This window comes from Chanos chanos, chromosome 1, assembly GCF_902362185.1.
Source record: "Chanos chanos chromosome 1, fChaCha1.1, whole genome shotgun sequence".
Lineage (NCBI taxonomy): Eukaryota > Metazoa > Chordata > Actinopteri > Gonorynchiformes > Chanidae > Chanos > Chanos chanos.
In genome coordinates, this window is record NC_044495.1 from 10110644 (window position 1) to 10131935 (window position 21292).

Genomic DNA, 21292 nt, shown 5'->3' on the forward strand with positions numbered 1-21292 from the left:
ATGTTATATGTAAGTCAAGCTGGTTAGGTGCTAAATGCTTTTCCAAAAAAAAAAAAAAAAAGAAATAGAAAAATAAAAATGAATAAATAAATACATTAAAAGAATCTTAAAGAGAGAAAAGTTTGGAATGTTTCGGTTGCTAGGCGACTAGTATGCTAATGAAGAGGCTGGTATCAAGCTGCGACAGAGCAGTACAGAAATATGTTTTAATCGTCCTGACCAAAAAATCAGAAGGAGATTGTGACAGAACGCTGTAATTAAAGTATCTGTGAAGAAACAAGATTGGGTTCTGTTACCTCTCTCTTCAAGAAATTATCTGAATTGTCAGGTCAAAATCCTGGCATCTGGCAGACTGTCAGAGATTAGTTTTTCTTGAGATGGCAGGGGTTGCTTTTCCCTTGATTGTGGGGCATGGCCCATCACTTGCTGTGAAAGAGAGATTGAGAAAGAGATTGAGAGAGAGAGAGAGAGAGAGAGAGAGAGAGATAGAAAGAGTGAAGTGCTTTTAGAGACACTGCATCAGGAAGATTCATACACTGAAAGCACTTTGTCATGTGCAACATCGGGCCTTTAATGTGCCATGCAGACAAATTCACTGAAAAGCCTCGCGCCTATGCCTGTTTCTTCTTATTCTCAATTAGTTAATACACTCTAAGAAGATTATGAAGAGGAACATCACAGAGCCAATGTCTGTCAGTGTTATCTGCCAGCCAGTGCTGGATAGGAAGCTCCAATGGAGATCAGACTGCTCTTGATTAGATTTGTGTACCTGAGTGTGTGTGTGTGTGTGTGTGTGCCTGTGCCTGTGTGTGTGTGTGTGTGTGTGTGTGTGTGTGTGTGTGTGTGTGCGTGTGCTGGGAGAGCCCAAGCAGTCTGCTCACAGAGGCATTTGTCTCTAATCATGACACTGATACCTGTCTGTCTCTCCTCTTTGCTTCACTGACCCAACATGGAGACAGGGTTGGCCCCTATCTCCCCTCCCCTGACACTGGCTCCGTAAAATCCCAGTCCGATCAGTTAATGGTTCTGATGAACCATTCGGCGGTGATCTCGCAGAGCCTCACCTCCCCAGTGTCTTCAGTGGACTGAGAGAGAGAGATATATACATATGATGGTTTTAACTCATTTTGTCATTGCAGTGTCAATACAGCACATCACCAACACAATACAACAAATATTTTCACAGACATTACCAACAGAATGCAATGAAGAGTTTCCATCTGGAGCGAGAGAGCGAGACAGAGAGAGAACGAGAGAGCGCAGACGGCTGAGTCAGTATTCCTGGCGGTTGAGCTCATCTCTGTAAAATAGTCTAAACCCATTCAGGGAGTAATTCAGTCTGAAGAATGCCCCGCCGTGCGTCTCTGTGCGGAGCTCCTGTAGATGAATACATGGCCAAAGCTGTAATTTAAGAGAGTAAAAGCAGTGATTAACTGTTCTTGGGGCCTGTTTTGAAATATGATATAATGACTAGTACTTGGTCAGGAGCATTCTATGTTGCCTTATGTGGTCAGTTCTAGTTTTATTTATGTTGTTTTTAGAAAATTGGAGTTATTGCTTGGTAGAGCGGTGACACTCTCTTTCTCTCCCCACCGCTCTCTTTCATTCTCTCTCGCTTGTTCACTCTCTCTCTCTCTCTCTCTCTCTCTCTCTCTTTCTCTTTCTCCATACTCTCTCTTTTCTATTCTCAATCTCTATACTCTCTGACACTCGACACTCTCTCCCGTGCACTCATTCTTGACGTTCTCTCTCATGTTTTTGTCTCTGCAGCATGTCCAGTTCTCCGATTTGGCCTGGGAGTCCCTACTACAGAAAAAACAAAGGAGTTCTCCTACAAGGTACAGAGTCATACATTATTTTAGCTCTGCCCCCCCTCCCTCTCTCTCTCTCTCTCTCTCTCTCTCTCGCCCCCCCCCCCCCACCACTCTTTTGGCCCCAGTGCTGGGAGCGTTGCACTTGGACCAGCCCTTCATTTGTGATTCACTTCAGAGCTGCTATACAAGGGATCTTGGCTTATTTGCATATTCTTTAGAAAAGTCTTTCCTCCCAACAAAAGCCTCTCATTCAAGCACCTGGCTGGATCATAAGGGAATTAGTAGAGAGTGGGTGTATTTTATATTTGTTGTGCTTTAAAAAGACCTGCTCCAAATCTGACGGCATTTTTCTCCTCTTCCTTTTCAAGGCCATTTCTGGATTCTGGTAGCATCTTCCAGTTGTTCCCGCTTTCTCTTCCACTGTAATCCAGTGGAATTTCTTTTCTCTTCTCTTAATTCACACATATCAGCAGGCATTCAGAGAGGGGTTTATGTGTAAATCACCATTGTACAATTGTCACTTGACCAGTTCATCAGTATTCCGGGCTCTGAGGAGGAGAGAAAGAAGTGGAACATTTTTTTTCCTTTACTGAGGACAAAAGCTCTATTTTTAAGAGAGAAATGAAAAAAAAAAACAGCTTAGGCTGAAAACCTCTCTTTGATTTTTTTTTTTTGTCACCAAACAAATGAAAGATTAAAGAGTCATTAAGTACAAGCATACCAAACTGAACAAAAGTGACAAATACTATAATTTACTGAGGACTGTGCAGGTAGAACAAATTGTTTTTTAGTTATTGTGATGAGTTAACAATGCTTCAGAGACTGTATTGAATCACAGTTGACAAAAGGCTGCTTTACTGCCAAGTTCACAGTGGATATATTTGAGAAGTAAAACTTTTACATTGCACGAAGGAGAATCAAAACTTACTTGTGGTCTGCATATAGCAGTAAACCAAGATTTTTGTAAATATCTCCATGTCTTTGGTTATTGCATAAAGAGGTACAATACTCGTTTCGTGATGGCAGATTGTAACTGTTAGTCATTTTAGCAAGACAGTCTGGTCACGTTGTTATTCAGGATGCCTCTACAGCTCATGATATTAGAGCTTTAATAGATTGGGACTGTGAGTCATCACACACTTTTTTATTGAGAAGATGGCAGACAAAACAAAAGCTTATGGTAGACAGTATGTCTGACACTCTTGTTTGGCTCTTCAGTGGGTCAGTGAGACAGTCAGAAAACAGATAAGCCTGTGTTATCTTTCAGAGGGCCGATTTTTTGCTCTCTTTACCTCTCTGTCTCTCTCTCTATGTTTCTGACTCTCTAGCTGAATTGACGTGATGTGACATGTGTTCTCCATTGGAGTGCTTTCGAGCTCAGACAATATGATGGAGCAGGAGGTGGAAGTAACCACTCCCATAAAGTGTCTTGCTTTGTCGGGAAGTTAGTCTAATGGCCTCCGGAAAGACAACGAAGTCTGCTCATCTTCCTCTTCCTCCATTAAGTGCAGTCCTGGGCACTTTGTCCTGCTCACAATCAAAGAGAGCATACATCACTCTCCAGCACTGTATCCCCAGGGCCTCGGACAGTTTTTATTGAGGGAGTTTGTAAACCTTTTGTTGTGATCCTCTGGAATGAGTAGCTTCGCTGAAGGGTATCTGTCTCAAGTTTCTTTGGTGTCCACTGACATATTGAATCTGGCACCTTTGTGTTTGGTTATTAATTAATGTTCAATAATGAAAATTTATTTTCACAGTAGTAATCATATGCGCATCCCTACTAAAGAAAAAGGTTTGACTCCCGCAGAGTCCAAGTTCTTTTAACGTGATAGACAAACAACTGACACAGTTCCATTAGGATCAAAAGGTTTGTTTGTTTATGTGTGACTGGGGAGATGGAGAGCACGAACAGTCTTGGGTTCAAAGAAAATATGTTGTGGTACAGTCTTTGTTGTGTCTTCTCTCTGTTTTTGACTAATTTATTAACCTAAAAGAGGAGGCAGTGATTGATGGTTTGAACTTACGTTGGTCACAGGCAATAATCAGCTTTCTCATCAGTCTTCCTCTGAAGTGTATTCTTCTCTCCCTCCTCTCTCTCTCTCTCTCTCCCCCTCCTCTCCCTCTCCCTCTCTCTCTCTCTCTCTCCAATAATGCTGAGAATAGTATATGTTTGATTTGGTACACGCATGTTGTTTTGATTAGATTTCACACCTGTGAATCACAGTAATCAGAGATTTAATTAACCTGTTGGCATTTAAAACAGCTGCTAATGGATGACGCTCAGACTCAGACATTCTAATGAGGATGTTTTATAATAGAGGTGAGGGACTGATATAGACGACATCCCATTGGCCAGCAGACATCGTGTGGCGTGTGTGTGTATGTATGTGTCCGCTCACACACCGGGGCCTCTCTGGGTTGTGTCCCAGAAAAATCAGACCATTAATATCCTTGCTGTGTCCTGACATGCATAAGATGGACCTAACAGCACTATAATTGTACCACTGACTCACTCCCCCCCCTCTCTTTTTCTCTCTATCTGTCTCTCTGTCTGTCACTCACTCACACACTCAAACACACTCTGAGTAGCCCTGAAAACATTCACAGTGAACCCATGGGAAATCCACCTTTAGAGACATTTACAGAGACACCCGTTTGTGCAGGCAGTGGCTTGCTCAGTGTAATTGGCAGTTAGCTGCATGTTTTGTAAACTCCTCTGCGGCTGTGATATTATCTGGAGTGTGGGGGAGGTGGCAGGGGCGCACGATGCACCTCTAACGGCTGTCACAAGCGTGGGAGGGACATCTGCTTAGCGCAGACACAGCTAACCAGCGCACCCATCCACCACTCTGAGGTCTCTCACTCCGGTACATGAAGAGCGGAACACCAAAGAGGGGGACTCGTTTAACTCGCTGTCTTCACTTTCATCATCAGACTTTCCTTGGCTAGTGCTCATACATTACTCTAATTGTATTAGCGTTAAGTGCTAGCGAGGTGTAATTAGCATGGCTTCTAAGAACTGTCTTTACAGATACAGCGAAGTCATTAATGTTCATCAATCCACTTGAACATCCTTATTTATTTATTTATTTATTTATTTATTTTCAAAGACAAAAACTGGCACTACGCATGTTTTAGAGGACAAAGATAGGAAAAAAGAAGCTAAAATCAGTATGGTGGGACACAGTTAAGAAGCCCCTCAGATCTGCCCCTGTGTTTGACTAAGAATAGCTAATTGTGTGGTGATTGAATGGGATGGGAGTCTTGTCTGTGTGAGAGTTGAGAGGCTTGGGAGATGGATTACGGGGCTGTCGCCAAAGCCCTTGAGAGCTACACTCAAGAGGGCTGGAGAGATGTCAGGGATTTACCCCGTGTGTGTGAAGGAGTGACAGACAAATGAGTAGTTTATTACTTATTCAAAGGCTTTTCCATTCCTGCTCTCTCTCCCTCACACATCACTGCCTGCTAGTCTCAAACACGTCCTCCTCACCAAGCTATTCCTGAAGGTAATGTCTCGCGTGCCACATCCCAGGAGCGAGACATTACTAATGAACTGATGCCGTTGATAAAATCTGACATTGCTGAAAGTTAATAGGAATGATTTTTTTTTTTTTTTTTTTTTAGAGCTCCCTAAGCTGCTCAGCTTGGTTTTCTCTGCTGTGTCTTTTTTTTACCATGGTCATTGCCTATATTGAATGTAAAAAGTATTAGTCTGTGAAGTCTTTGTCATTTGTGGCGTTTGATTGTCCAGGTACAGTACGACTTTAAATGCAATACCTGGATGCAGTGCATTGGTTTTCAATGAACGTGAGCTGCTTCTTAAAACTAAAAGCAGTGAACACATATCCAAGCCAAAAGCCCAAGCTCTTGCAGAGAGTCTCGTGTTAAGATTGTCCATTTGTACCACAGCTCTTGTACACCATGAAACTAAATCTCAGAACATTTGAACTGTGAGAGAGTTTTCATGGGAGTACATGTAGAATCGCAGCCCAGCACGGCAGAGGTTGGATGTCTTGGTCAAGTATACGAAACGAGAGCTATTAAATAAGGATTACTAGTGAGAGTCTCAACACTGCAAAACATCACTGAAAACTACTCTGCCCTACAATCTTCTTCCCCTCTCTTCCCCCCTCTCTCTCTCTCTCTCTCTCTCTCTCTCTCTCTCTCTCTCCATCTCTTGCTCTCTGTGTTGTTCACTGCATTGTGTCCTCCCTTGCACTCTCTCGCTTGCTCACTCATGTGCTTGCCTTCAAGCACACACACACACACACACACACACAGCCTCCTTCTTGATCCAGCAAAGAGCGCTAAGCACCTTTCACCTCTAGCCCAGTTTCCAGCAGGTCGGCATTGATTTGGGGATTGCAGAAGCCCTTCTGACACTCCATGAAAAGCGATCCGAATAAACCCTCTCTTTCTTCTCTTTTCTTCTCTTCTCTTTCTCTCTCTCTCTTTTTTTTATCCGTCTTCATGTCGAGTTGTGCCACTTAAGTTCAAAGGCAGAGAGAAAGGCGTGCTTTGCTTAGGAATGGTGTTCAACACAAACTCCACCACTTCCGGAGAACTGTGGCAGAGCCCACATGCAGGGTTGCAGACAATGAGCTGATGACACTCACTCGACTGTCTTCTAATGGGCTTGGGCCAACGGTGTGAATCTGTAGACAGGAGTGTGAAGGCTTGTCCTTGAGTTACCTCTAACTCATTTTCATCTCTGTTCCTGTTACATCAACTTCTCTAGACCATAGTGAATCAAGGGTGTGTATCAAATCAAAATGACTTAACATTGCTCCTTTGACGTTCTTTCTGTTTACCAAGCTCATTCAATCACATGTATTGTAAAGCACTGGTAACTTAGCATATTATCAGTAACTGGCAATATATTATCGATAATTTGGCTTTGGTTCACTGCGTTTTTCATTCGTTATGGTTTTGAGTGGGAAGAATTTTCAGTTTGCCCTATCCCCGTGAGATCAGGAAAACAATGTCTTTTTAAAGGAGAACAGAAGTTACGTGGCCCAGTTTCCCAGAGTGCCCTCACCATCATGGTTCCTCTATCCCACAGGCGTGCAACCTGGAAACCCCTTAAAGAACACCACTTTGCATCTACTGAATCATTCAGTGCCAATTTGAGCAAGGAGCATTAAAGCAAAAACTCCCAGGGTGTGGCATTCAAGCTTAGGCTGGGAAATACATTTTCATGTTTTGGGAGCAACCCCCCCCCCCCACCCTTGGTTTAATGGAGCGAGTTGAGATAGGATGTAGCATTCTAAAGTCCATAGACTGAAATGGTTTCTCATTTTAACAGTGAGCAGTAGGACATTGCATTCAGAGGATGTTTTGATAATTGATGCAGAGAAAAGGGGGGTGGCATGAGTGACTATATGTGTAGATCACAGTGAGAAAGTGACATAACACTAGAGAAATCAGCTCTTACACTGTCAGAATGAATGTAAACTTATCGTTATGAATGGGATATAAACTCTTTTACATATGTGCACGTTATGACTGTTTGAAGTTCTCCACTCAGTGTATGTGTGTGTGTATTTGTGTGTGTGTGTTTTAATGAAATGGAGATTTATTTATTCTTATAATGGATATATTCCTCCTTGTAATTCTGAAAACAGCAGAGTTTGAGGTTGGAGAGCCAAGTTTTTTGGCTTGCGGAGAAGAAAAGCTGTCAGGATTCGACAAAGTTGTGGAACTCTTTCAGTAATGCTTTTCAGACCTTATTATTCTCACTGCCTAGAAGTGTATGCTATAATGGGTGTGCTGTCTTCAACCTCCCTCCCTCTTGCACACATTCCGCCTTTCATCTCCTCTTTGTTCCACAAGAGTTGCATCAAAACAGACGTGACAAAAGTGATTCGTGTTTGGAATATATATTTTGTCTTTCTATTTTTTTTCTTTTTTTTTTTTTCCTTTTATGCCCCTTCATTCTTGCCATTCCATTTTGCTGAATGTAATCTTTTCAGGGTTATCGATCGTGTCATCTGCACACCAGCGTTACTTGAGCATGTGTTTAAGTGGCAGTAACTGAGCAATCTGAACCAGAGAGAAGATGCATTGTCATACTCTTCGGACTGCTCTGTAATGCTGTTCACCATGGTAAAGTAAATGAACTGTTAATGAATCTGACTCAGAGCAGAACTGGGGTCAGCTATGAGTTCAGCTGAGAATTAATGGTCAAGTCCAGTTTGATTCTTGGAATTTGAATTAGAGTTAGAATCGACTCTAGCCTAAAGAAATGAGATTGAATTGGAATTACAGAAAACAGATTTTGAAATTCACCAACACTAATTTAACTTGTTGGGCTCTATTTGGTGCCAAATCAAACCAGTCAACACCCATTCTTGGTTTCTGTGGGAGCCATAAACACTAGGAAAGAGAATCAGCTGTACCAGACGAGTGTTCAGCAAGACAAACGTAGGAGTAAGGCAGAGATTACAGCTAGTTTTTAAAGACTGTGTACAATTAGTGCAACCTTCAGTAAAGACATGAGGTAAACCCTTGTCCTCTGCTGGTTCCCATGCTCAGTCAGCTCTTAACTCATTCAGGTATTCAAAGTCCATGCGACAAGGATTCAGCTTCATTTCCTTTCATAAGATAGTGTTCAGGATAATTGGCTATAGTGCCTAGTCTGACCTGCTTTCCACTACGAGAGATATTTACTATGTTTAGTATTTTCATGGAATGCAATTGAACTTCATGGAATCTCAAATTTTATGTCCCCTGTGATTTTATTAATTCTATTTCAAGTTCCAGTTTTGCGCTTCAACTAGAATTGATGAATTCACCCATTAATTCACTCCAACGATGCCATGGCAAGCTACACCCTATTGGTATTTTGGTCTTTGGGCTATCCCAGTGTAGGAGGTACATGATTCATCTTTGGTGTTTTAAGATTGCGAGATTAAAAGATCAACAGCTTTGTTTTGTTTTGTTTGTTTGAGCTCTTATGACATCGATTTTCCGCATTAGCTTCTGTCTCATCACTGAATGCTCAGGAAGACACACACAAAAAAAGTCGTGACAGCGTATAGAATGTTCTTCTGGCAGCCAGTGACATCACCTTGCTTCTCTGTGGGTGGCTGGAAAATCAGTTTCCAAAGCATTTCCAACATGCCATTTTTTTTTCTTTTTCTTTTTTTCTACCTTTCAGCACTTTGATGTTATGGCATAAGTCAGCTCAAGTGACTAAGAAGTCACATTGAAATGTCTTTATACTTGCCTGTGGCCCCCTGTAGTGGGGAGACTGCTTTGCTAATGGCAACAATCCCCTCCTGCCCTCTTACAGAAGGGGTAGTGATGATAGTTGGGGGAAGCTTGTCTCTAGGAGAAACGGAGAAAATGATCACAGTCTTTCTACAAGACAGAGAGCTAATTTAAAAAGAAAATATATTGAGGGCCTTGAACCTGTTGCTTCCTGATACCCCCCCCCCACCCTCCCCCCCATTTAAATATTCACCAGTTGCCTCTGGGACTGGGTCTTCATCAGATCACATCACCACTCTTCCTTTCAACAGCCTTCTCTCTCTCTCTCTGTGTCTCCCTCCATCTTCTCACACATGACTGAGGTTTTGAACGAAATGGATGAACCGTACAAGAAGAAAGAGGAACGTCTGTGTGAAAGTAGAAAGTCCGTGTGATTCAAATTGGGAAAAAAGAGGAGGAAAAAAAAAGAACATCAGTATTTCCAGTTTGCCTGGTGTGGATGTTAAAATGAACTGACAGAGTTTCCTCCCTTATGTGAGTGAACAAGCCATAAAATCAAGCGAGCACAACTTGTTTAGAGGGAAAAGAGAGAGAGAGAGAGAGAGATCAGGATAATGTTATTGGTCCTTTGACCAAGACCACAGAGAAAGTCTGTTCTTATCTCTTGGCCTGATGAGCAAGTGTCTGCTCTCTCTATTGTTCCCCCCCCCTCCTCTTATTTGCACTAGGCCATACGTGGGCGTGATGTCTTACAGTGCAAATTGAAATTGCCAAGTGGCGTGGCTCATACTAATTGCTTTGTGGAATGTCTGAAGTTTATTGGAGGGCTTTGATTATATGACTGTCTCCATCACAGAGCCTGACTCACTGTTTAGAGGCATTCTTCTGACTCTGTGTTTGAAAGGGAAAGAAAAATAAAACCTGAACCAGGGAAGAGGGTGTGCAGTGTACACAAACTGTAATGGGAGCCAGTATGTATGTAGTCAGCGTGTGTCGTAGAATATTCGTTACCGTGTGTTTTTTTATCTTTGTATCTTAGTGGGTTTTGCGTTTCTATCTTTGAACACGGCGAGCCAAATTTTCATTCTCGTCCGAGGTCTCTTCTTGACGCGCTCTTCATTTGAGACTCATAAAGTCAATAAGCCTAATGCCCATTCAGACAGCTTCAGGTCAGTGTAAGATGAACTTCTAACCCCCCCCCCCCCCCCCCCGACCCCATGTTCTCTCTGATTCAATATTGCCTGTGGTAACAATACAGCCTTGGGACACTGTGCGGAGTCAGTCTTAAACATCTCTGTCTGCTGCTGTCTGATTTGTTCTCCTGTGTCAGGTGCCTTCTCCCCCCTTTGTTGTCTCTCTCTCTCTCTCTCCCTCTCTCTCTCCCCCGGTTACTTCTATAAATAACCCCTGAAATTCAAGACTGTATTATGATATTACATTGCGTCCCTTTACAAAGTCGGACACAGGTTGTGTTGTGTGTTTTTTCACGTATGAGTCTGTTTAAGAAAGAGAAATTCGTGGTAAGGGGGGAGGGGGGACTGTGCATATAGTCACCTCACGTCTGGTTTCTATTACTAGCTGTAAACACTCCAGTCAGAGCGGGTAGCTCTCCACTGAAAGACAGTATTAAGCACGGAGTGGTATTTCCTGTTTTAGCCGAGCGACTCATGATATACCACTCCAAAGTATGTGAAATGTGAGCGGTTACCATGGCGACCGCAAGCCCCGGCTGGAGCTGGAGGAAGGAAACGGCAGCACTCGCTTGGAGATGCCCTCGGAGGGGAAGGTTGGGGTGGGGAGGGGGGTGGGTGGCGACAACGGAGAAGTCTGCCTCTTAAAGACCTCCTCAATTATTCATCCAACACACAAAGCTGGTAAAAAAAAAAAAAAAACCCATTTTAGCTCAAAAAACAAAAGGATAAAAAAAAAAGAAAAGTCTTTGTCTGAGGGCAGTTTTATTCCAGCGCGCATTACAGATATCTCCGGCATCTTTACAAAGCTGGACAGAAGAGTGGGCATTTCGTTGTGTGTGTGTGTGTCGGGGAGAGTGAAACAGAGAGAGAAAGAGAGAGAGAGAGAGGTTTACTCATGTGTAAAGTGGCCGTTAGAGGTCTCTTTAAAATGACTTATCTGGTGGAGGCTTGTTACATTACACGCGCCCACCGTTCTTGTGGGCCTGCCTTTCACTTTGGGGGGAGTGTCAAGTTGCTGCTCAGACAGGGTGATCCTCTCTGCCCTGGTCAGTCCCCTGTCCTTAATGCATGCACAACCCCTTCCCACCCCCGTTCGCTTTTCCCTTAATCTTTTTGAGAAAAAGAAAAGAGAAAAAAAAATCAGAGCAAGAAAGAAGAACTATTTGACTAACTGTTGGTGGACACCGCCTGTTTGCGCTGTCAGTTTTCACGCTCAGCTAACGTCAACACACAGCAAGGAGTGAAAACACTGCTACTCCCTCCCGGGTCACACTGCTGCGCAACTTATCGTATCACGTTTAAAAAACAAAGCCTCCTGACTGGATCCGAGTCTCAGCGTCTGACTAATCTGTCCTGGGAGGGGAGAGTTTGGAGGGGCCGAGACAGATCGGGGGAGAGTAAATCGATCTGACTCTGAGGTGGCTGTGTAACCAGTGACAGTGCAGGATTCATTTACCAGTTAATGTCCCGACCACAAGACGTCTAATCTCCCCCCCCCCCCCCCGCCCCTTTCTCTTTCCCTGTCTCCTTGTCTCTCTCAGATTGCACAGTAGATCCAGGCACCTTTAAGGCAAATTACTGCCTTCTCTAAGAATAAAAAAAGTTCTGGAATACTAGCATTGCCTACATGACAGCTGGCAGTGTAAACAACTTTACATGTTTATTCTGTAAGAGTATAACTGGAGGTTTAGTTAAGACGTAAAGAAGTGTTAGCAATCTACTGTAGATACAGAAGTGAAAAATACACACGTCTCTCTCTCTCGCTCTCTCTCTCTTCCTCTTGCATACTCCTGTCTTCTGGAATGTGCACATTGGCTTGGACACAGAGTTTGGCTTGGTTCGGTAACACAGTGTATTTTGGGAAGGCATTTCATGTGATTAACTGCACAATTAAACAGAGCCGTTGTTGCAAACAAGCAAATCCCCATCCACATCATTATAAAAATGGTAATTGACCTTTAACAGTTGTTTTCAGATGCAGCCTCTCTGTAGCTTTTTCCTGATTACTTAACTGGGGCATCTGCTGTAGGGACTCCTTTGGGTTGTCTTTACAATTCAAAAGAAAAACTGCTCTTATAGAATTCTCTGACATCTCGTAACTGGAAAACAATGGCTTTATGAATATATATTTACAAAGTTGACCCTGAGACTCATTTGATAGGACTGCCAAGGAATTTAAGATTATTCATGATTAAAATTGGGAAATTTTCCAGTTGGAAAATGTGCATGCTGTGTTTCATTCTTTTGAAATCAAGCACGGCTGTTTTTTTTTTTTAAGACGTGGGCCTTGTTGTTTTGACTGCCTCTGATCTTCTTTTTGGCGAAATACCTGTTCTGTTCTTTTCTGGATCATTTGAAAGGCTTTTTCCAGGGGCTACTGATACACACTGGTTTCAAAATACTTCTAATTTTGTTCATTTAACCTTGTGCTAAAAGCACATCAGATATTCAGGGTGTTAAATAAAAGCAAGGTATCTGCCCTGTGTGTTATGGATCCTCTCAAACACAGCTTCTCATCACTGGAGCTCATCTCTGTATCCCTAAAATCAAAGGCCCTGCTCACTCCATGTGTTCTCAGACTTCTGCTGTCCAAAAGCCTGCCTCTTTTTCACAAGTGTCAGTGACTGCATAGCTGAACTAAGAGAAAAGAAAGAGAGAGAGAGAGAGAGAGAGAGAGAGAGAGAGCATTGCCATTTGTTTGTGTCTGCTCTCCATTGAACTCACAGTTCAGTGGGAATGTTATGTAACATTGGAAATTTCACACTGTTTACCTTTCAATTAACCTTGCACAACTGTACCCGCTCTGAAAGGAAAAAGAGCAGAGAATGATTGGGCGTAATGGCACCATTCTGTAAAACCATAGCTGCTCATTCAACAGCAAGATTTTTCAACAGACCTGCTGTCACTGTAACCATGGCAGCATTGTAAACTGATATGAGGGAGTGAGCAAAATCCGGCCATAAGAAGGTCACATGTATTTATCCATCTAACAAAGGCCGCCGCATCTAGCAAGTCAAAAACCTGGTTAGTGTCCTAATGAACTGACCTCCTCCACTCGATGTAATCCTGAAAACTATCTCGATGAAATCCTGAAAACTATGTTCATTTGATTGTATTTTTCAGTCCCATCCTTTGCTACAACTGTGCCTGTTGGGAGCAGAGTGATATTTCACCACAGTCTGAATTTGGCACAGTTAAAAGAGAATCTCTCTGTCTCTTTCCCTCTCTTTCTCTCTGTCTCAATCCCTCCTGAGCATGCTTAGTAGAGAATCAAGGCCTATTTGGGGAAACTGCACAGGGGTTTTTATGGAGGGAACTGAAAGGATGAGAGAAAAAAAGGGTTTCATTTGTTAATATGGGAGCCTTGTCTCTGGTGGAAGATGTCATAGCAACACAAGCCCAGAATCCACCATCATCGCTGAGCGTTTTTAACCTCATTGTGTGTGAAAAATGTTTAGGGTTCAGGCATCGCTGGGCACTAAATTTTTTGCTTCCCTGCCTGAAGATAGCACTATCAGATGGCTGATCCAGGCTTTTAATTCCATCTAATGTTGTCATTTATCACACAGAAATATTCCAACTCGAAGCGATTTTCCAAAATCCAATCTGTGGGCTATAGTTCTTCTGGGAAAAGAATTAAACTAAACGCATGGACTTTATTTGCACAACAGCAGGTGCCAAGTTCACAGAGTACTGAGAATTTGTCAGCTGCACATCCCATTTCTCTCCACTCATTTCACAGCCTGACTCTCTCTCTCTCTCTCTCTCTCTCTCTGTCTCCTCTTTTCTCCTGTTTTCTCTTGTTTTCCTAAGACAGATAAAAGACTGCTATCATACACTAGAGGCATTACTGCAGGGGGAAGTCACAGAAAAGTGGAATTTTGAAAAAGCTTTTTTTTCTGCTATTTCTGATGGAGATGTATTTTAAGTGTTGGGTTGTAGTTAATCTGAACTCATTGGCTGCTACCTCTGCATTGTTTGGATTGAATTTATAGCCCATCTGGGATTACACCGACTCCTGGCTCTAATCCGAAATCATCCAGCACACGGCACAGTCTCAAAGTTCTAGAGCAGCCAGCATCCCAACTGGGATTGTTGGCAGATTATAGCGGCAAAAGCTGAAATAAAAGAAGGAATATGAATGCTGGAGGGAGCAACACTCATCTGTTTGTCTAAATTATTCCATTTATTTCTCTGTAAAATAGAATCCTCATTATCATAATAGTAAGACACAAAAGTCCAGTGTTTTTTTCCCCATTTATAAAGAAACCAAAGCCCCAGAAGAAATTAAAATGCAGATGTCTGAAGGTAAAATTCATATTGGTGATTCTAAATTAACACTGGAATTAAGATCATTCAAGATATTATGTCTCTCTAATTGGCTGTTCGAATCCATCTACGATCTTTTCCTCAGAGGTTATTTTCAAAGAGCCATACCTGTCAAGCGATAAGCAGATTTTGTGAGATTAGATAAGAAAATCAGTACATGGTCATTGAGGGATTGAAGCAGACCAAATAATAGGGTCATGCATTGAAAAGAAAAAAAATATTTATTGATTTTTCTCTCTGGGTTTACCTTTGTTCAATGGAAGCCAGTCTGAACCCTGAGGGCTAAAGGCTCGTATTGGGTGTATGGAGCTTTTTAGACAAACAGACTTCTCATTTAACCAGCATTTACCAGCGCTCTCACAGACCCTCTGACCTTCTCCGATAGAAGCAAAGTGTGCCCAACCACACAAAACTCTTCCTCCGGAGATTGTCGTGGGCTGGAGGGGCAGAAGCAGGAGGCCGTTTGGCCGTCGTGAGTTTAGAGTCGAGGCTGGTTCTTCAGAGGAGAGTCCCCGCTGCTTGGCTTTTGTTAGTAAAGAAGCGTTGGCTCTACAGAGCCAGCCGAGCGTGTCACAGAGCCTGAATGTAAAAATCACACAGCCTCCAGCCTTACGCTTTATTGTGTGCGAACAAAGGCTAAGAGCACTCCCCGAGTACCTCAGTCCAGAGGAAAGGCACTATTAAAGACCATTAAAGACCAGCACTTCACTGTGTGGTAGGAGCTTGATTTGCCTAAGGAGAGGGGCCCCTCCGTGGAGCCAAGATGGAGATGTGTTTATATATGTATATGACTGCCACTCGCTGGGGTGAGGACATATTCGAGGAGGTTTTAACGCAAGTAGCTGTATTGTTGATTACGGAGAGTCACTGGTCTAGGATTTGAGTGAAATTCACTAGTTTATAATTTTATGAAGTATGATGAAGATACAAGCGGGGAGTGTGGAGCATGGTGAGAGAACTTGAACTCAAAATGTTGCTCTCAGTGGTTGGAAGTGCTCTGTTGTGGGTGATACCCCCTAGTGGACAGCTGTGAGTGGGACAGCCCATACAGTCAAATGACTTTTATTACAAATGTAAATAATAAGAAGCAGATCAGACTGATCACATGATATAATGCTTCTGATACATACAATCAGAAAGCCACACAATAATGTTTTTTTTTTTAAACATATTTATCACTTTAGCGTCTTAGATCAGTCTGATAGATTCAAAATGCATAGTTGCATACTGATTTCACAGCTGGAGATTTCATTCTCAGAGAGAGAGAGAGAGAGAGAGAGAGAGAGAGAGAGACTGTGTGTATGCTGAAGGCCATCTGCTCTGGATATGAGCATGCTTCATAAGAGCAGAGAAACTCACATGGCATTGTACAGGCTGAATTCGTCTCTCTCTCTCTCTCTCTCTCTCTCTGTCTTTGTGGGGAGGGCCGGGACATGGTCCCATGAGCCCTGTAAGGGCCACACAGACACAGGCCTGTCCAAGTCTCCATCACTGCTTTCATAGAGTGCTCCTTTTCCCCTTCAGAATAGTGCTGGGTTCTGTTTGCACTGGGTGTGAGTATTAATTCTTCTGCATGTTAATGCTTGTTGGGAACATATCAGAAGTTGATCTATTACCTGCCTTTAAGCAGAGCGTGATTGTAATGCAACAGCATACAGAAAATCATTCATATCGGTCACACAAGCCTGGCCGTTTGCTGTTATTGTAAATCTGAATTTAAATTCTATTTAGCTGTTAGCTTTTGCCTTCTTTTGTCAAGAGCACTCTCATAGTTGTAAGAGGGGGAATATCCCAGGGCATAAAAGGCTCTCAAACGACCCCCCCCCCCCCACACCCACCCACCTTTTGTGACTGCAGCCGTGAATGGACCCTCCCTTTGTGTGCACTGCTGTTGTTTCTGGTGCCTGAACGGATGGCTCGGCACAAAGCTCCTACAATGGAGGAAGCTCATTAAGCCATTCAATTTGCCAGCCCATCCACGTTAATTGGGAGATGGCTGCGTTTTTCTGTCAATTCACATTGTCCACTTGGCTTGGCTGGATGTGGGCATCAGAGGCACCCTCTGTCCAAGATTCCCTCCCCCCCCCTCACACACACTTTTTTAGGGAGAACTCTGCTCCCCTGAGGACACAGAAAGAGGGCACTCTGCCAACACAGATGTTCTTTTTGAAAACCTACTGCAGCAACTCACTGTCACCTAGTTGTATACCGTAACCATGGTATAGGAGGGGAGGGGTTGCCAAGGCAACAGTGCTACTGCTTAATGGACATAAATTGTACTCCGATTCAAACTGGAATTTTAGTATCTTTATGTTCACCACCTGCTGTAAATCAAGCGTATCCTTCCTACACCGACGGGAATGAAGCAGAAAGTTTTGCACAAAGAGAATTCAAGTCCAGGACTTCCACTAACACCTTTAATTCGGCTGCCATGTTATAGACATATTTCTCTCCAGGTTTGTCGTTGTACGTGAAAAACTATGATAGCGTATTGTGTCACAGGTCTTATAGCTTTTTCTTTTCTCCAGAGCTAAAATTTTATTGCTTTGCAGCGCTTCCAATAGATCATTTTTTTTCCAAAAACTCATCAATTATAAGGGCTCGATTACACAAAGTTCAGCATTTCATGGGTATGACCTGTCTCCTCCAGTCAGATTCTGCACGGTTTATCACGAGGTTCTCTGACACGGCCCTGTTACCGTGGCATTCGTGATCACCAGGTATGTAAAGGTGTCGTCTCCTCTTACATTTCATAGATGCAGATATAGATGCTGCTGTTTCCATGATGCTTTTGAATACGCCTCACCTCCCAGGGTTCTGTGAGTACTTCAGCAGCATCGAGAGAGTGAGAGAGAGGGGGTGGGGGGGGGGGGGGGGGGGTGACTAAAAGCTTGAGGACATTCAATAATCAACATCAACAATCACCATAACGGCACTAAACAGATTAAACAAATTTCAACCAGTTTTCAACTAACTCAATCACCAAACAATTCCTTTTCTTTCTTTCTGTCTTTCTTTCTTTCTTTCTTTCTTTCTAAGTATCTTTTTCTTCCTTGGCTCCATCTCCAGCTCTCTGTGTTTGTCTGACTGATACAGTCTTGCATTTTTCCACTGGGTTTCAATCAAAGGTTGTTGAAGAATACGGAAAACTTGACAGGATTTTCACTCTCACCATATTTTACAAGCCCTCTTTAAATAGTCTGGACGGAAAAAAAAAAAGGTTGGTGAAAGTGCAAACTCCTCCTTTTAAAAAACTGCAGAGTTCCAGTTTCAGTTCTTGTAAATGCTTGCCATGTGAGAAGTTGGTCTTGAGGACCATTTGAACAGCATGTACTAATGACGTTGAAATGGTTGTTGCTTTGCTCTGTGGATGTAGCTTGGTGGCTTTGAAGTGAATCAATACTTCTTCTTATGTTCTGATTTCAGAATGCATCTCTTTATAATGCGGTCCTCAGTTATTTTTTTAATTCCTACGAGGGCATAATACCATTTGAGTTGGTTTGTGATAACAGCTCTTAGAAGTAACATGTTAATTTATAACACATTACTGTTTGTGCTCAGGGACATGCTACGTTAACTTTAACAGAGTACATGTGTTAATGACCAGGGTTTTTAACACCAGATGTGTTAGAACAAGATGTGTAAAGATTAACATGTCCCTGAGCATACATGGTAATGTATAGAAAATGAACAAATTACTTCTAAGAGCCTGGTGCGTAAATGTGTTTCGGGACGCGTTTTTTGCCTTTTGTTGCAGCGTGTTGCAGTGACAGACCGTATCTGTGTCCTCTTTTTACAGTCCCTCAGGGAGTGATCCAGAACGGAGCTCATATGATGAACCCGGGTCTCTTCCCTGGAATCCGACCCATCCACTTCAACCCCATTGGCAGCAGAACAGCGGCTGTGAGGTTAGTTCCTCCTCTCTTCATCTCCGTTTGCCCCGTTCTTATTGGCTGAGGACACAGAACCCAAAAAAAAAAAAAAAAATCTCATTTTAGATCCATTTATTCAAACAGCATTTTAATCCTACGACATCCCATCAATGCAGCTTTGCTTGTCTTCACACAGGCTTTACATAGCAACACGTTTTTTTTTTCTCTGCAATCAGAACTTCAACAAGCAGGAGTTAACCTTATTATTCAAGCAGGAGGCTTGCATAAGTTCTGCATATGTGATGTGCTGAATTATTGATCACATGCACTAAGTGTTTTAATGGCAAGAACAGTTGGAGTGGGCTGCCTGTCATGTCAGTCTGTTAAACTTCATCACGCAAAGACATCAAAGGCCCCGCAGTTCATGTGTGTGAAAGTTTTACTGTGCAATCCCTGAGCAGCTCTATGACCAGGTGGACGGTGTGAGAGCATGTGCTGACTGTGGAGAATCTGTCCATCTGAGTATTATGTGCAGCAACACGGCGTGGAGAGATGTCGGTTGAGACAGGGAGTTTTAGAACATAGTGTTCTTGATGTTGGAGTAATTTCATAAAGTTTCCAGTTGAGACAGGTCCAAACAGACAGGTGTAGATAGTGTGTGTGTGTGTGTGTGTGTGTGTGTGTATGTGTGTGTGTGTGCGCGTGCCTGCCTGCGGGCCTCCAGGTGTATACGGCGCACTTCAGTCCTCAGAAAACCCAATCGCAGTCGATGCCTGTGCCTATTTTTAAACAACAGAGGCAACAAAGCTTCTATTTTGTCTCCAAGACTCCAATAGATTCATACTTTTTTTTTTTTTTTTATACCACAAACACAACTACTTTATGTTTCCTCTAGTCCATTGGTCACAAGTTCAGACAGTTGATTGACAATGTGAGTTATAGGCGGCAGGAGTAAAGTAGCTGAGTTCTTTCCTCCAGAAGTGAGTGACGCTACATTTAGGCATTAATAATTGAGTCCAGTTTTCTTAGCATGCTTTGCGGTGACTATAATTTATGAGTCATAAATGCACTAACTAGACAGGATGTGGAAAATCTTTCAGGTTGATTTTTCTAAGCCTGCAGAAAATTGGAATGTTTCTGGTGAATCTGCACAAAAAAATGAGGCCATGAAGACAGTTCTCCATCTGAAAAGCTGCTAAAATAAACTCAGGTCAAATAACATGCTATACAGGAAAAAAAAAAGCAAAAAGTTTTGAAAATCACATTTAATTGTTCTAATGGACCATCTTTTAAATGAGAGATATAAATGGAAATCATGGAAATCTTTCATTAATTTACAAATTTGTTCATTTTTACTCTTCCTTGGAAAAAAAAAAAGAAGCTGTATTATAATGCACTTCCACTAATTATTGCCGAACAGTGTCGCTGGTCTACACACGAAGCACTCCAGTGCTGAAGTACCTTTCAAAAAGACGATAAGTGTTTAATTTAATTAGCTAGTGACTCATTGTGTACTAATCAGTGCTGTGTGAGTGCAGCATTTGCTAATGTGCCACTGCCAGTAGGAAATGCATGAGTGTGTTTTTGTTGGTGTGTAAGCAAAGCCAATAGCTCTTGTGACCAGACGGCATATCTCTTCACTGTCTAAATAGGTCAGTCCTGGCCGGCTACAGAATGCGCAACGACAGCGAGCCCTCTTGTGACTCCCCACTGGTCAGCAGCGACCCTAAGGAGGACCACAACTACAGCAGCGCCAAGTCTTCCAGCTTGCGCACCGGCGACTCCCCGAACCCCGCCCCCGGAGACGAGGCTCCCCACGAAAGCATCGAGCACAACTTCCACGGCAACGAAGCCGGCAGCGACGCGGAGGAGGACGACAAGAAAATCAAGAAAGAACCCAAGGAGTGGTCAGTGGACGCGCTGGCCATGGCTCAGCAAAAGAAACGGCAACATTTGACAAAAGCCAAACAGAGAGTGTCCAGTGACACGCTGCCCTTGAAAAAGAGGCGTACGGAGAAACCCCCAGAGAGCGACGACGAGGAGATGAAGGAGGCCGCCGGCTCTCTGCTCCACCTGGCCGGCATTAGGGCCTGCTTGAACAATATCACCAATCGGACGGCAAAGAAAGAACAAAAAGAGTCTATGAAAAATTAAAAAAAAAAAAAAAAAAGATGAGACTGTGATAAGGAAAAAAAAAAAAAAAGAAGAAGCATCACTTTTAATAGAATTTACTATTTTTTTCCAGGACATCAGGTGAATTCTACTGATTTGTGGCAATATCAACAATCACTTTGTTTTCCTATCTTTATAGGTACTGTTTTCAGTTTTTTGTTTGTTGGGTTTTTTTTTTTTTGTTTTTTTTCTTTTTTTGCTTTTTATTCAAAGGAGATTAAAGCCATAGCAAAACCTTTTTGAGATGTTCAGCTCATTCAGTAACAGGTTTTATTTTGGCTAAAACAGAACGAAAAATGGATAGACAAAAGCAGTAAATAAAGACCCCCCGCCCCGCCCCGCCCCGCCCCGCCCTTAATTGGCACCGTCATGCAGAGGCACAGGACCCAGTAATTACTTTCATTAACCATCAGAATGTAAACATCCTGTAGCAGGTTCTCTATCCGTGGTGCTCCCAACCGGACCGTAATCACAAGGTCTTCTTTTAAAGTGATTCTTCTATAAGGGTCCACAGAGCCGTTGGTGTAGTTCTCTCCCGTGCTCTGAAGTTTGGGTTGAGAAGTACCACTGCTGATAAGTTGCTTTACTGAGAGCCACAGGGCAGGGCAGTGCCAAAGACAATCCGTGGATCAGTCAGTCTCGCACTTCTATTAATCCTGTCTCATTAATGCACCTGCTGCTTTGACCGCTAATCAGATTC

The 21292-nt window shown here is 42.8% G+C and overlaps 1 protein-coding gene across 1 annotated transcript in view; it reads left to right on the forward strand.

Moving 5' to 3' along the window:
- The window catches only part of foxn3 (forkhead box N3), a 57768-nt gene extending 37194 nt beyond the window's left edge, over nucleotides 1-20574 (forward strand). The window contains exons 4-7 of the mRNA XM_030777685.1: nucleotides 1771-1838; nucleotides 17305-17367; nucleotides 18348-18456; nucleotides 20073-20574. Of these exons, the coding sequence (XP_030633545.1) occupies nucleotides 1771-1838; nucleotides 17305-17367; nucleotides 18348-18456; nucleotides 20073-20574 (742 nt within the window). The remainder of the gene's footprint in view (nucleotides 1-1770; nucleotides 1839-17304; nucleotides 17368-18347; nucleotides 18457-20072) is intronic.
- The last annotated feature ends 718 nt before the right edge of the window (nucleotides 20575-21292 follow it).